Here is a 16,723-nt window from a genome sequence, read left to right as displayed (position 1 = left end):
TTGGACATAAGAATTGTAAAATTCGAAAAAATGGTGAATTTTTTTTAAAGTGAAAATGGTATTTGAAATTTAGAGTTGCGTTTGGATATAAATTTCAATTTGGGTTGTTTTAGCGAAAATTTTGAAAAATAACCTTTTGCAATTTTTCAAATTTTCGAAAATTTCCAAAATGCATCTTCAAGTGAAAATTGGAAATTTTATGAATAAACGCTGATTTCGAAAAAAAAGTGAATTTTTTTGGAAAAATCTTCCATCAAATTTTATGTCCAAACGAGCACTTAATTTCGTTGCTTTTCGTATTATTTTCTTTTATTTATTTGAATAGAAGACAAGTTCATCAAACAAAAGTTCGAATATCTAATAAAATTTAAAAACATCAAGTCCTTAGACCATGTATTATGAAATATATAAGACTAAAGGAATCCTGTATTAACCTCTCTCCACAAAAAATATATGATTTTTCCCTTAAAAGTTTTTTTTTTTTCATTTTTAAGAATATTTGATAATAAAAAATGTAGTTTTCTGAGCTCTAATTTTACAGGAACATTTATCTTGTGATTTTTTACATCAATATATAAAATTAGTTTTTTTAGTTATACAATTGAAAAATTCTATCTTTAATTATTAATAAATGTATAAATAAAATCCTTTCGAAATGGGCTGCTATTTCTGAAACAGCGCGAAGCGCGGCAAATTCCCTAATCAATTGATATAATTAAGCAAAAAAATTGACGCTTTTTACAAGCACCAAATTTACATTAAAGGCGGTAATGCACCCTTGATCATGAATCTGCCTATGATAATGACTCACACTTCTAACAGGTCCCAAGCCACACCACTCTTGACACTCTACCAATTCATCACTCTAAGTCATAGTCTCAAGCGTTGATCAACTTGCTTTAAAAGTAATTGTTATAGATTGAAGATAAGAGTTTAATTCAAAAATTAACTATGAGATGAAGAGCTTATTCATCCTACAAATCTATTATCAATACTCGGTTGCGATTAATGAGGAATTCAATCTATTAACTTCTTCGATATAGTGGTGTTTTTTACGCGGTTGACAAACTAAAGCCGAGGGTTGATGAATAATGCATTTTCACTCCTGGGAATGAGGTACTATTCATTAGCCATGAGAGGGAGGATAAATGTCAACTCACGTTTACAAATTATAATTAGCAGTTGCGACTTGTCAGGCCTTTCTTTTGTTTAATAAAATATGTGGCTTCTACAGTTTTCTGAGTTGAGTTAGGAATGTGTCGGTGTGAGCATCGGTCGGTTCGGTTCAGTTATGAATATTATCGGTTTACCAATATGATAAACCGATAACCAAACCAATAAGATATTGGTTATCGGTTATCGATCATTATCGGTTTACCCGATAAGATAAAACAACTAAAACAGTTTTATAAACAGCTTTATATCGGTATAAAACTGTTTTGCAATATTTTTTGTACCGAGCTAAAATAATTTTATAAAACAGCTTTTTTGCAAGCTAAAACAATTTTATAAAACAACTTATTTGTAATTGAGAAAGGTATAAAGACAAGCTGTTTTGCAACTAATAGTTCCACACTAAAATCTGCAACATAAAACAATAGAAACAGTTAACTAGTAGTCCAAGCAGTGAGTTTAAATTCTTAAAGTTGATTCTACTTTCTCTGTGATTTCATTCTTAAATCTGATTTATCTTTAAAGGGGGTACTTTATGCTAATAATTTGACACCAACAAATAGGACAAAAACAAACGAAGAAAAAAAGTAACAAAACAAAACAATTAGAGTAGAGGAAAAAGCTGGAGATAAAAACTATGCAGAACTAAAATCAGACCTCAAGTCATTTTAGCGAAACAAATAATTGCATAAAATAGATAAATAAATGATTCCCACAAAAATTCAATAGTGAATGAATCAACACAATAGTGAAGTGAATCAATAGGCAAAAATAAACGATTCCCTCAAAAATCAACACAAAGATTGAATCAAGGCACAAATAAACAGAGCATAACCCAATAGTGAAGTGAATCAACACAATAGTGAAGTGAATCAACAGGCAAAAATAAACGATTCCCTCAAAAATCAACACGAAAATTGAATCAACTGAAGTTGAAGATGAAGGCAAGTAGGCAATCGAAGATGAAAATGAAGCAACTAAAAACTTACACGAAGAATGAAGATGAAGCTGAAGAATGCGACTGAAGAGTGAAGTGAAGAGGGTGAAGTCTGAACTCTGAAGAATGCGGCTAACGGGCTGAGAGAGAATAGGGAAAGAATGAAGCCCTAGTATGTATATACTTAAGGGTAAAGTAGTAAATTCGTTAATCCTTATTGGGTTATCGGTTAACCCAATAACAGAATTGCCAAACCGAGCCCGAACCGATAATCCAATAATGAAAAAATTCTAAATCATTAACTCAATAACCCAATATCAATAACCCAATAAATAATTAACAGTTCAGATTATCAGTTTTACCCGATATATGCCCCACCTCGCGCTCTTGGTCAAAGTAAAAGCATAATACTATGAATTATAACATTATAACTAAATAATAATGTGTGTTCCTTGTTGGAGATAATTTTATAGTATTTCTTAAGTTTTTCTAAAATCGATCACTGTATTTGTATTTTAGATTATCTGGTTGTTCTCCTACTTTTGAAAATAAAAATTTTATAGCCGATATTAGTGTATTTGACCCACTTATATTTTTTCACATACGATTGTGGTGTTAGTGGAGGTCATATTCAGTCTTATTTTCAAGAGCTTGAGATTTATGCACTAACACCTGTAAAAATATGTATATACAATCATGTCACTAATCATTGAATAAATACAGGTAAACTTCAATGATAAATATTCATTGATAATATAGTAAAATTATAACTAATTTTCTACTATAGTTAAACTGCACTTTTAGTTTAAACCTTTTGTATACTGATAGTGAATATAATTAGAACAATTTATTTAGTGGAATATAATCAGGCTAATTTATATATCAAATCATAGTGATGTTAATATATATATATATATATATATATATGGAACTTGTTAGTAACTTGTATTTGTAAATTAATTTTGGAAAATATAAAACAACATAAACAGAAATATAAACTAAATACAGCCTACTAACAAGCTTAAGGAATTTAACCCCCTCCTAGTACCTAAGGTTATGGATTATTTCCTCCCAGGATAAAACGAATTACACACTGGTGTAGTGGTACTTCAAACCCCAGTATTTCAGCGTACACAAAGTTCAGTAGCAAATCACACTTACTGTTGTTTTCTTTGAAGTTAAAACGATGTAGAAGAAGGAGGAGAAACTCAGAAAATCGTATGGAAAATCTGAGAGAATGGACTTGTATTTATAGCCAATGTTGGGCTGAAATCTGAAGAGGTGCAACTCTTCAGAATGGATGTTTATGCAAAACGGCCACAACATAAATATCATAACATAAATGGCTATTTACTCAACAATAAAGAGGGGAAATTGAAGAGGATAGTTAATTTTCTATTACCAAACCAGAAAACGGAAAAATGGAAACGATTGGATTTTAATATTAATATTCTTGGATTTAATATTAATATTTTATTATTAAAACGGATATTTAATAACATTTTTGTTAATATTTACTATTAACAAACAAATTTGGTCCAAAAAATTAATCAATCAATTGACCAAATCCGAAGCCGAAGCCCAGCGATGATGACGACAGCGCGAGGCTTGCCTTCTTCTCAACTCTTTAAGAGTTAGAAGAAGAGCAATTGCTTATATACCCATTAAAAACCTCTTCCACTTTCAATATGTGACAATTTTCCTTCATCAAGGAGGAAATCTTAAATGAAACTCCAATATATTTCATTTTCTCTTCATTTCCCATTCACCCTCTTTTATGCATTAATATACTTAAAACTCCAACAGAACTCACCTTAGTTTAGACAAAAATGATATTTTCATGAGAAAATGCTTGAAAAGCTTATTTCTAATTAGTATATCAGAGAAAATACTATAAATTTGTATGCAGCTTAACCACTTGCGATGAGCAAAAATTATGTTCTATTAAATCCTTGTCTTCTTCAATGGCATATATAGCTTGATGTTGGCGTAGATGAGAAATCAGAGGCGGATACAAAATTTTGAGTTCATGAGTTTTGGATTTTAGGAAAGATAGCTTATTAGGTTTTGAATAATTTTTTATATATAGTAAATTTCTAAACACAATCACAAATTTTGGCCAAATCTATTGATTTCGTTAAACTCGCAACTAAAATTCTAGCTCCACCTACGAGAGAAACTGAATTTTTTGCGCTCCTCAGACGACCACGTGAGACCCTTATATATTTCGTTAAAACCAAGAGGGCTCGACTCATCATTTTAAAGAGACTTGTAGTCTCTATGCCTTACAATATATTTTCAACAACACATTCTTGAAGAATTTCTATTATTCTTTGACACAATAATGGTAAATCCTGTAATACTGTTTCTCTTCATTTGGGTATCAACATTTCTGTTGCATCAAATGAAAAGCGAATATACTTTTATTGTAGGGGTATAATTTCGGAACCACTATACTTTCTGTCTGTTCATATTTGTATCCAATTGACCGATATTCTTTTCTTTTCTATTTCAAAAACTAAGGACGTGGCAACAAGTTTCTAGCAGTTGATTAATTCAAATTGTTTTTGTAAAACGTGAAAGAGTCTAAACAAGAAGGTTGCTGTGGTTGCAAATATTTAATCTTTTTAAAATAATAGTTATGACCTAATCTGAGATGACTTTGTACCAAATGTTTTGGAATATCAAACATCCCGCTGAGTTTATTAATCCTCATCGCTGAATTGGATCCAAACTAACTAGTATATCATGAAAAACAAATTTAGTTGCAATTAGAATAATAACCACACACACACACACACACACACAAAAAAAAAAAAAGAGCAAAAACTTCATTGGCTCTCCTCCTGCCTTTATTCTTTTTTATTTTCCATAATTGGCATCACAAGCATCTAATGGTTAGCGTTCACATATGTCAAACGGTAGAACTCACATATTGAACAAAAATATTAGAACAAAATGGTCAAATGAAAATTTAACAATAAATACCCTATAATAAACTTGCTTAAGAAAATTGACTACCCTTATATTTCTTTAATTTCATTGCGTAGTTCATAAGCAACAAACAGAAAGCGATTGCGGGCAATAGTTTTAAGTCAAGAAACCACGCCATATTTAATTTAGATAGGAACGAACCCAATTGTAGTAGGGATGTGATTAGTTCTAATGTTTTATCTTGAAGGTGAGATTTCTCATTATTTTATCCAACAGGATAAATGGAACGAAACTTGAGCTTCATATTATGGGTGGTGTATCAAAAATAATAAGATTTGTATAAGAAGAAAAAGAATTGTATTAGGCAGTGCAATTCATAATACCCTGACAATTATATTTTAAGGATGACCCAATTTACCAAGGGATTTAAAAAGGAAAACAGAAGGTTATAGAGCTAGAGCGAAAAAGAGTTTATAATTTGAGCCAACTTGCAAAACATTTCTGTTTTAATTTAGAGAATAGATTTTGGTGGACTATAGATCTGAAAGTCTAATTATCAAGATAAGGCATTTAAAATATATTTTCTAACTAAAACCCAGCAGAGGAATTGATCCTAGGTCTCTCATGTGGGAGACACCACTCATCCAACCAACTACGCCAATTCTTGCAGGCATTTTTTTACAAATTTAATATCTTCAATTTATAAAATTTTAAGTATTTTTCTGAAAATATAGATTTTTATTAGATTTTCTAGTTGAAAAAGACTAGTAGTATTGGTAGGTCGGGTAGGTAACATTTGTTTGAAACCTCTCATGTTATAGATGATGAGTTGTCACATCCATATAAATTTAACCCTCGTTTCGCATGAGAGATTATATTTATGATTAGTTTTTCAGGCCTCACAGCTATTTAGAATAAGGATTTCTCTATGTAGTTCTTATAAGTAAGTAGATTCCAACGTATGTGTATTGATGTAAAAAGGGCATTACACGTTGAATATTAGTACGCTGACGAAGCATGACGCGTGGAGCAGTAATATGGCGATAAGTGGCATTTTCTATTAATTCTATTAATTGAGAAAGGCAAGCACGAGAGAAACACCCACAAGACAGTACTGTTTAACTAAATGGAATTTCGGTCAAAGCTTTAATTTAAAAGAACTCGGGTTACTGATAATCAAAAGTGAGTAAAGGAAATGATTTTGCTAACAATCAGATAAGCAGAAGAAAATAAAGTAAACCAGTGTATTCAAATAATATTTCGTGTCCTTACAAATGACCAGTTTTCTCCTTTTTATAGCTATCTCTAAGATATACGTTTTGCCTTTGTCATAATTAGGTCATTATAGACAATTAAAAGCATTAAATGTTACATTACATAATCATGTAATTTAATACAGATTCTCTAACGTTTTCAGTATTTAATGCCTATTAAATACTGTATATGTACTCTCATGCACTGTCAGATTCATTCTCCTTAATTTGCGGATCGAAATAGGTATGAGCGTCGAGTTTTTTGAGTATTCGCTCGTGCCTCTGCTCGTATCTGTCGCGACTCGTGCCTCTTTGCTAATCATCATTCTTTAACCAGCCATCATGTCATGACATGTCATCTTTCAATCACTTCAATAAGTAAACTCAGTTTTTTCCCAATACAGATAGTCCCCCCCCCCACTTGCCATTTATTCATCAATTGAATATTTGGGAAGTGGATTTTATTAAAGCGGGAATATTTTCCGCCATTAATGCTATTGTAGAGTCGACACTTCAATTGTCACTTTCATTTAATATTTATTACACGTGGTATCTTTTTATTGGTTCTGCAACTTTGCAGCGCTTTTTAAGGCTCTTTCATAGCTTTACCAATTACGAAGCGGCAGTTCTCATTATGATCTTTCCATCATTGCACTTTTTCCTTCGATGGTTTCTTCTTAGTATAAACATAATTTTCACCTTTGTCTTTCTCACATAAAGTTCTCTGAATATTCAATTCTTGTTTACTTCTTCCTCGTACTATCATGTCTTCATCAAACTCTAACCCTAGGAGCAGAAGAGGAGGTAGACTACGTAATTTAGGGTCTTCATCCATATGTGGTTCTCCTCTTCCTTCATCTAGTTTCAATCCTTCTTCTAGAACCAGAGGTTCTTTTTCTCAAAGATCTTCTTCTAGAGGTAAGAAACCCTCTGAACCACTTCGTGAACCTTCAGTAGAGGAAATAGTTCCTACAGAACTATCTTTCTACAATGATAGAAAATCCCTTAGAAACCAAGTGTCCTCTTTGGATCGTGCTGATATCTATCCAACTCAGATCACTGAGGGTTTGATTTCTTTAGTTCGTAAAGACTGTCATTGGAGTCATGACTTCCCTATCATAATTCCCAATGCGAATCAAAGAATAACTTCTTATTTAATTGGGTTTTCTTTTGTTTATACATACCCTTTCACATTAGGTTTCAAACCTGCTATTGACCCTGTTATCCTTGAATTCTGCCATTTTTCGACATCTGTTTGGGTCAAATTGGTCCTATAGTGTGGAGGGTTGTTGCCTGTTTGAGGCACTTGACTAATATGGCCGGTGTGCCTTTCACTTTTGCCCATTTAATTCACCTTTACTCTCCCAGACTCTTTCACCAAGGTGTTTTTACTTTAGTAGCAAGGAGCAAAAGAGTTCTAGTCAGTCCAGAAGATGACAGAGACCGTGGCTGGTATATCAAGTTTGTTGCAGCCCCCACTGTTGGTTTAGTGGGTGATAAAAATATTCCCTTCCCTGAGAAGTGGAATTTTGCACGTAAGTTTTCTTTTTAATAACTTTTCTCGTACCTTTTTTCTTCAATTTTGATGATCATAATCTTAATTTTCCCCTTTCTTTTCCAACAACCATGGGAATTGTTGATGAAATTCCCAATTTTTGTGGTTGGGTAGGAAAATTGTTGTATACAGCCCCAATGAAGGGTAGATCTTGGAAAAGTCTTTCCTACCGATATGGTTGGAAAGTGAAAACTCATGGTAAGAGTTTTTATTTATTTAACTCTTTATTGTCCTTTCCAGAACTTAATTTAATCCTTATTTTTATCAAGATTTGTTGTCCGAGGGATTAGTGTTGAGGCGGTCGTAGCTTCCCGTATTTCTTTGGAAAGGGTCCAAGAGATAATCTTGGGTTCTTCATCGAAAAGGAAAGTTGCTAGTGACCAAGACTCTGAAGAAGAGGAAGATGGGGGTTCCTTGGTAAAAAGGCCACGAGCTCGTAGGCGAATCATTTTTGATGATGAAGCATCTCCCCCTCGTTCTGTTCCTCTTAACGAGTCTATTGAAACCCCCATGATGATCCCTGATGATGAAGTTCCCGTTGCTGCTTATGATTCAGTTGAGCAACTTTTTAGCCGCGGGTTTGGTGGTGAACATTTAGGTCCGATTTCTGATGAAACACCTCTTGCTTCTTTTTCTACCACATTCCTGTGATTCCTCCTTTGCCGGTCGTGGCTGTTACCATTCCTCCCCAGGATATTATGACTGCTTCCACAGTCCCTCTCTCGACTACTCCTCCTTCAACTGCTCCTTACACAGAAGTTGGTTCTTCAAGTAGGAGTGGTGCTATGAGGCGAATTACCATCGAAGTCCCCGCTGAAGGTAACCTTTTAAGGAAATCAGGTCAAGCTGACATGTGGCTAAAGCCTTTGATTGGTCCAGTTGAGAGGGCTAAGTTTGATATCCATAGTTCTGTGACCTTGATGAATGATATAGTTCATGCTTCTTTAAAGGTATTTCTTTTTCAAGCTTTACTTTGTCATTTTTCTATCTTCAGGATTCTCATTTTTTTCCCTCTTTTTTTTCTTAGGTCAATATAATTGGTACGAAGATGATGAAAAGGGTTACCCTCTCAGAGCAATTAGTGCGTGACTATCAAGTGGAGGCGGATAATTAGAAGTAACAGTGTGAAAGTCTTCAGATCGACGTGGAAACTTTAGAAGAAAGTAAAAGTACCTTAGAGCAGCAGGTAGAAGCTTTGACTTCAGAGTTGACAGTTGAAAAAACTTCTTCAAATCATGCAAGTAAGGAAAAGGCTCATCTGGAAACCTCTTTTTCCGTGCAACTGCCCAAGGCAAATGAAGAAATTAGAGAGTTAAGAACTCTCTTGAGTATAAAAGAAGCATATGCTGGTGAACTCGTGCAGAGTTTAACTCAAACTCAAGCAGACCTCCGGGTATCTTCTGATTAGGTTTGCTCTTTAGAGAATTCTCACGCTTCTCTTCAAAGTTCTTATGAATCTGCCTTGGCTGAAAATGAAAAGTTAAGAAATAAAATTATTGACTGGGAAAGAGATTACGAGATCCTTGAAGATAAAACTGCCATTGAAGTGAGTTGGGCGTTTTTAAATTCTCGCCATGATAACCCGTTGAAGTTAGCCATGAGAATTTTAACTTGGAATTTGAGTTAGCCAAGATCAAAGAGCCCGCTTCAAGTCAATATTGTTTGAATACGGGTATCCCCACTCCTTCAAGTCAAGTTGAGCCCGCTGCTATTGATGACCATGCTTCAGTCCCTTTATCTTCTCAATGAAAAGTTTATATTGTTTGAATTCCTTTGTGTTTTACTTTTTTTCTTTTGGTGGTATGTGATTATGACCCTTGGTCTTTTTAAGGGTTTGTTGAAAACGTTAAGTCCCCAGACCTTTTATGGGGAACTTTGTATAAACAACTTCTGGTTTATGACTAAGTTCATACTTAATCTAAACTTTTTAATATTAAGAAGTTTTCCGTTGCTGTTTGAACTTCTGTTTTGTTTATTCTTGCCTTTATTTTTAAGGACTTACTGAATAACTTGCATTTTATTCTTTAAAAATGCTTCTGTTAACTTCATGAATACTTGAATTAATCATGAATTTTATAAAAGAGGGCCCTTTTATATTCGACACTTAATGAAGAAGACGTCTCAACTTCATAATGGTGTTAATGTACGATAAAAGAAATAGGAATACACATGTTTTTTGGAATAACTTCAACAAGTTTTTATTTGAACTTTTGTCAAGTTTTGAATAACACTTCACATGTATTTGAATTACTTCTATAACTTTCTTGCAACTATTTCCCTTATAACAGATTTCAAAAAAGAAAATGAATACAAGATTTTTACTTATAACCCATTTCAGTACATTGACTTTACCCTAACTATGATAAGGTTTTTTCTTTGGCCTTAGCTCGTGACTTTGCTCTGTACTTGACTCATTAATGAGTGAACTTCTCAGGCTTGATCTTTGATTATTTTCCAATCTTTTTTGCATTCTTTATACACATATCTATGTCTATTATATAGTCCTCCAAGTATTTGAGCTTTGAAGTATGAAATTTCGAGAACTTGATTGTTCATCTCATTTGGTCCTTTCCCTGAAAAGGAAAAACACACGGGACTCGGAGGTGCGATTATAGATGAAGACTGCTTAACCCGTCTGAATATCTATCAGAATAGTTGTAACCCTAGACCGGGAATTTTAATTTATTCCACTGCCTTGCAGGTCGTGATTCATCATTTAGTACGGGCTAGTTTTTTGTCTATCATCTAAAATCGTTAGTAAAATTTTAACAATCAAAAATAAAATTTGAAAATATAGATACCTGACCGTGGATATTTCTTAGAAATAGTATCTCTTCAGGTGAACGACATTCTAGTGTAAAGGTAGTATCTTGCCATCCATTGTTTTCAGCTCGTATGCTCCTTTCCCTGCGATATCATGAATCATGTAGGGTCCTTCCCAGGTTGGACTAAATTTTCCCGCATTCACTGCCTTCGTAGATTGAAAAACCTTTTTGAGCACGAAGTCCCCAATCATAAGAATCTTAGGCATGATTTTCGATTGTAGTATCGTTTTATGACCTGCTTTTGTGATGCCATTCTTATTAATGCAGCTTCTCTTTTTCTTTCAAGTAGATCAAGATCTATGTGCATTTCTTCGTCATTAGACTCTTCTGACGCTTGTGTAAACCTTGTGCTTGGCTCTCTTATCTCAACTGGAATTAAAGTTTCAGCTCCATAAACCAATGAAAATGGTGTTTCTCCTGTACTTGTTTTTGTTGTTGTGCGATATGCCCATAAAACACCAGGTAACAGTTCTGGCCAATTACCTTTGGATTCCTCCAAACGTTTCTTTAAATTGTTGATAATGACTTTGTTTGTTGACTTATCTTGTCCATTACCCACCGGATGATAAGGTGTGGATGTAATCCTTTTAATCTGCCAACTTTGAAAAAGCTCTGTGATTTGTGCACCTATAAATTGAGGGTCATTATCACACACGATTTCCTATGGCACACTGAATCGACATATGATATTTCGCCTAATGAAATCTCTAACTTCTTTTTCTCGTGACTGTTTGAATGCTCCTGCTTCCACCCATTTAGTAAAATAGTCAGTGAGTACGAGCAAGAATTTTACCTGCCCTTTTGCTTGTGGTAGCGGACCCACGATATCCATCCCCCATTTCATAAAAGGACACGGTACAATGATCGGGTGTAACAACTCCGCAGGTCTATGCATGTTATTACCATACCTTTGGCATTTATCACATTTAGCCACGAAATTTTCCGCTTTTTCTTCCATTTTGGGCCAATAATAACCTGCCCTAATTATGGTTCTTACCAGTGATCTTCCTCCGGTGTGATTTCCACAATGCCCTTCGTGTATTTCTCTCATTACGCATTCCGTCTGAGAAGGTCCGAGGCATCTTGCTAAGGGACCACCGAACATTTTTCGATAAAGATTGCCTTACTTTAAACAATATCGAGCATCCTTTTTCGAAGCGTATGAGCTTTTCTCTTGTCTTCAGGGACTGTACCATACTGCAAAAAAGCAACGATCTCATTCCTCCAATCCCAGGTTAAGTTATTAAAATTTACCTCATTTTTGTCTGGATAGAGCACTGAATGAAACAAATGAATTACAGAAGAATTTTCATTGCTTGCCACGTCTGCCGCAGATGTGAGATTAGTTAGGGCATCCGCCTCGACATTTTTATCTCTTGGTTTTTGCATAACTTTCTAGGTTTGGAATTGCCTAATCAGATCCCGTACCTTCTCTAAGTATTGCTGCATCCGTGCTTCCCTTGCCGTATAAGTCCCCAGTATTTGATTAAGTACGAGCTGCGAATCGCTTTTGATTATAATCTGATTAATGCTAAGTTCTCGTGCCAGTTCTAAACTTGCAATCACAGCTTCATACTTTGCCTCATTGTTAGTTATAGAATGACATTTAATGGTTTGTCGAATGGTTTCACCCGTAGGTGGTACCAAAACAATTCCTAAGCCTTCACCCTTCACATTAGACGAACCATCAGTAAATAAGGTCCAAATTCCGGGATTAGATCCGTTGAACACTTATAATTCTTTTTCTGCTTCTAATTGCATTCCTTGCCTAAAATAAGCCACAAAATCTGCTAACACTTGAGATTTTATCGCGGTTCTAGGTTGGTATGTGATGTCATATTCACTTAATTCTATAGCCCACTTGGCTAACCTACCTGACAACTCATGCTTATGTAATATATTGCGTAATGGATAAGCAGTTACTACAACAATAGGATGACATTGAAAATAAGGCCTTAATTTTCTAGATGTCATGATTAATGCAAGTGCAAGCTTTTCTAATTGAGGATACCGCGTCTCCATACCTAATAAAGATTTGCTGACATAATAGATCGGAGATTGTTTACCTTGGTCTTTACAGACTAAAACAACACTTACGCTACTTCTAAGACAGCAAGGTAGATGAGCAGTCTTTCCCCAGTCTTTGGTTTTGTGAGCAATGGCGGATTTGACAGGTATGTCTTCAAATTTTTGAGTGCCTGCTGAGATTCCTCAGTCCATTCGAACTGATCTTGTTTTTTAAGAGTTGAAAAGAACTTAAAGCATATTTCTGATGATTTAGAAATGAATCTCCCCAAGGCTGCAATTCTTCCTGTCAACCTCTGCACTTCTTTTTACTTGTAAGAATGTTAAGAATTTCTTCAATGGCCTTAATCTGTGCGGGATTCACTTCAATACCTCGGTTAAAAACAAGAAAACCCAAAAACTTACCTGATGCAACATCAAATGCACATTTTTCCGGATTTAATTTCATATTGAATTTTCTCAAGGTCTGAAACGTATCAAACAAGTGCGATATATGATCTCCTGAATGTTGAGTTTTAACGAGCATGTCATCTATGTAGACCTCCATTATTTTTCCCAAATATTCTTGAAACATTTTGGTCACTCGTCTTTGATATGTTGCACTAGCATTTTTGAGACCAAAATGCATTACTTTATAACAGTAAGTCCCCCTATCTGTTATAAATGAAGTTTTTTCTTCATCTATTGGATCCATTTTGATCTGGTTGTATCCTGAATATGCATTTAAAAAGCTTAACAATTCATGTCCTGCAGTAGCATCAATTAGTTGATCTATATGTGGTAATGGAAAAGAATCTTTAGGACAAGCTTTATTAAGGTCTGTGTAATCTACACAAACTCGCCTACCATTCTTCTTCGGTACCACAACAGTATTGGCTAACCAATTAGGATACTTTACCTCATGGATAAACCCAATCTTTAGTAATTTTTGAACCTTATCTTGAATCACCTGATTTTTGAAAGTTCCTTGCTTTCTCTTCTTTTGTTTGATAGGGGGATACGATGGGTTTTCATTTAATTTGTAAGTCGTTACCTCCGATGGTATTCCTGTCATATCAGAGTGGGACCAAGTAAAACAATCCACGTTAGTTTTTAAAAATTCAATCAACTTACCTTTCATGTCTTGGCTTAGATTGGCCCTTACGTAGACTTTCCTTTCAGGCCATTGTGCAAATAATATTACAACTTCTAGTTTTTCAATCGTTGTTTTGATAATTTCATTTTCCTCTGGTTCTTGAATGGCATCTGGCCTTGAGTCCACGTCTGTTCGTCCTTGTTCAGTTGAGGTTTGTGTTGTGGTACCCTCAACTGGATTCTCTAATTGCTATTTTTCTTCGTTCCCCGTACTTGAATCTACTACAGAGTTGATGCTCCTGGATGTATGCTGATCCCCAGGAATTTGACATATTCCCCATGGTGATGGAAATTTAATAACTTGGTGCAAGGTTGACGGAACGACATCCATCTCGTGGATCCATGGTCTCCCAAGGATCATATTGTAAGCCATATCTATATCTACCACCTGAAACTTTGTATCTTTGACAACTCCTTCTGCAAATGTAGTAAGTATTACCTCCCCTTTCGTCACTACACTGGAATTGTCAAATCCAGACAGGGTATGCGCCTTTGGTATCAATTTATCTTCAGCTTGCATATCGCGTAGTACTCTTAGCAGAATAATGTTCACGGAACTACCTGGATCAATCAAAACTCATTTCACATTAGTATCATGTACAAGTAGAGATATTACTAGTGCATCGTTATGTGGGGATAATACGCCATCCGCATCTGCATCATCAAACAAAATACTTTCTTCATCTAAGACATGTCGCACCTGCTTCCTGTGGATAATTGTGACTTTGGAAACTTTATTGGCTGCTGTGTACGTCACACCATTGATGTCTTCACCTCCACTTATGACATTAACGGTCCTTTTGGGAGAAGGTGGTTTTGGGGGCTCCTGCCTATTCTTCATGTATGCTTGCTTACCTCTCTCACTGAATAATTCAGTGAGATACCCTTGCTTTAATAGATGATCAACTTCACATTGTAGCAACCTACAATATGCCGTTTTATGCCCATGATCGTTGTGAAATTCTCACCAGTGATCAGGGTTGCGCATGTTTGGATTCGATCTCATTTCTTTTAGCCACCGTACCTTATCACCCATGTTTCTTAAAACAGCTATGAGCTTGGAAGTGGTTACATTAAAATTATAACCGCCAAATCTTACTTTCAGGTTTCTATCATCATCCCGTGACTCTCGTGCATTTCGATCATTTCCAAATCTTGATGACGAGCCCGACTCTCTATTCCTCAACCTATGATCGTACCTTGGATTGTCCTATTTTGACCGTGAATCTTTTCCTATTGGACCCATATATGGTTCGTACCTGTTTTTACCGGACCTTTTTTCGGTTTCCGCCCGTCTTGAACTCACTTTTTCTTCTTTTTGAGATCGTGAGATAATATCCTCTTCTATCCTTAGCTTCACGCTATACTTGTTGTAAACGTCATTCCACGTTGTTGCTGGGAATTCACGAAGACTTTCCTTGAGTTGCCTCATGGCTTCAGAGCTTTTTTCATTCAAATTACTAGTGAAGGCTATAGCTACCCAATTGTCAAGTACGCGCGGTAACATCATTCTTTCATGCTGGAACCTATTCACGAACTCTCTAAGCAATTCTGAGTCCCCTTGCTTGATTTTGAAAATATCTTCCATTCTTTTTTTGACTTTTTGAGCTCCCGAATGTGCTTTGATAAATGAATCTGCAAGCTCAGCAAAAGAATTTATGGAATTTTCAAGTAAAAAAGAATATCATGTTAATGCTCCCTTAGTGAGTGTTTCACCGAATATTTTGACCAATACTGATTCAATTTCCTCTTTGGTCAAGTCGTTGCCTTTTATTCCTGTTGTGAATGCAGTCACGTGGTCTCGTGGATCAGTTGTTCCATCGTATTTTGGAATATCAACATTTTAAATTTCTTTGGAATTGGGAGGGGAGCAACACTTGGCTTCTAGGGTTGTGAATATTTATCCATATCTATTCCTTTGATTACGGGTAGTACTCCAGGTATTTGCTCTATGCGGTCACTTTGCTCCTTGAGCTGTTTCTGCAATGTTAGTACTAAATTTTATAAATCGAAATTGACTAAGTTACCTGGTTCTCCATCTCGTGACTCGGTGGGAATTACACCACTGCCTGAATTGGCAAGCCCAGAACGAGGGTTCTCCAAAGTGTTGTCATTTGGAGTGGGTGTTGTGGGTGCGACAGGTAACTGGCTAACAAATGCCTCAAGAGCTTTATTGACCTGTTGAGCGATTAGTTTTTGCAAAGATTCATTGACAACTTCATCATTTTCAAATTGAGTGTTTCCATTTGCATGAGATCCTTCAGGAGTGCCTTCTCGAGACCGCCGAGGGGAGCTTTGTGGAGAAGGGACCGGGGTGTGATCATCCTGTGGATTTCCCTGGAGTTCTTGGTTTTCTTGGTTTCCTAGGGTGTTATCATTAATATTTGACATAGTTGATGCAACAAAAAAGGTTAGGCTAAGAAAGAATAGATTACCAGATTCTCGGTAACGGAACCAATTTGTTTAACCAAAAAATAGAATTTCGGTCAAAGCTTTAATTTAGAAGAACTCGGGTTACTGATAATCAAAAATGAGTAAAGGAAATGATTTTGCTAACAAAATAGTAAACTAGTGGATTCAGATAATATTTTGTGTCCTTACAAATGAGCACTTTTCTCCTTTTTATAGCTATCTCTAAGATATACGTTTTGCATTTGTCATAATTAGGCCATTATAGACAATTAAATGCATTAAATGTTACGTTACACAATTATTGTATAATTTAATACAGATTCTCTAACGTTTTCAGTATTTAATGCCTATTAAATACTGTATTTGTACTCTCTTGCACTGTCAGATTCATTCTCCTTAATTTGCGGATCTAAATAGGTATGAGCGTCGAGTCTTTTGAGTATTCGCTCGTGCCTCTACTCGTACCTCTGCTCGT

At 35.2% G+C, this 16,723-nt stretch overlaps 1 protein-coding gene across 1 annotated transcript; it reads right to left on the bottom strand.

The window, feature by feature from the left end:
• Window positions 1-14,026: 14,026 nt before the first annotated feature.
• LOC138888185 (uncharacterized) lies at window positions 14,027-16,227 on the bottom strand. Its single transcript, XM_070170002.1, has 4 exons — window positions 15,864-16,227; window positions 15,096-15,471; window positions 14,512-14,759; window positions 14,027-14,397 (listed from the first exon to the last, which is right to left on the bottom strand). Exons 1-4 carry the CDS (start codon window positions 16,225-16,227, stop codon window positions 14,027-14,029), a joined length of 1,359 nt encoding a protein of 452 aa, XP_070026103.1.
• Between the last annotated feature and the right edge of the window lie 496 nt (window positions 16,228-16,723).

Source organism: Nicotiana sylvestris, chromosome 3 (assembly GCF_000393655.2).
Source record: "Nicotiana sylvestris chromosome 3, ASM39365v2, whole genome shotgun sequence".
Classification (NCBI taxonomy): domain Eukaryota; kingdom Viridiplantae; phylum Streptophyta; class Magnoliopsida; order Solanales; family Solanaceae; genus Nicotiana; species Nicotiana sylvestris.
This window is presented reverse-complemented; position numbering and strand designations above follow the sequence as displayed.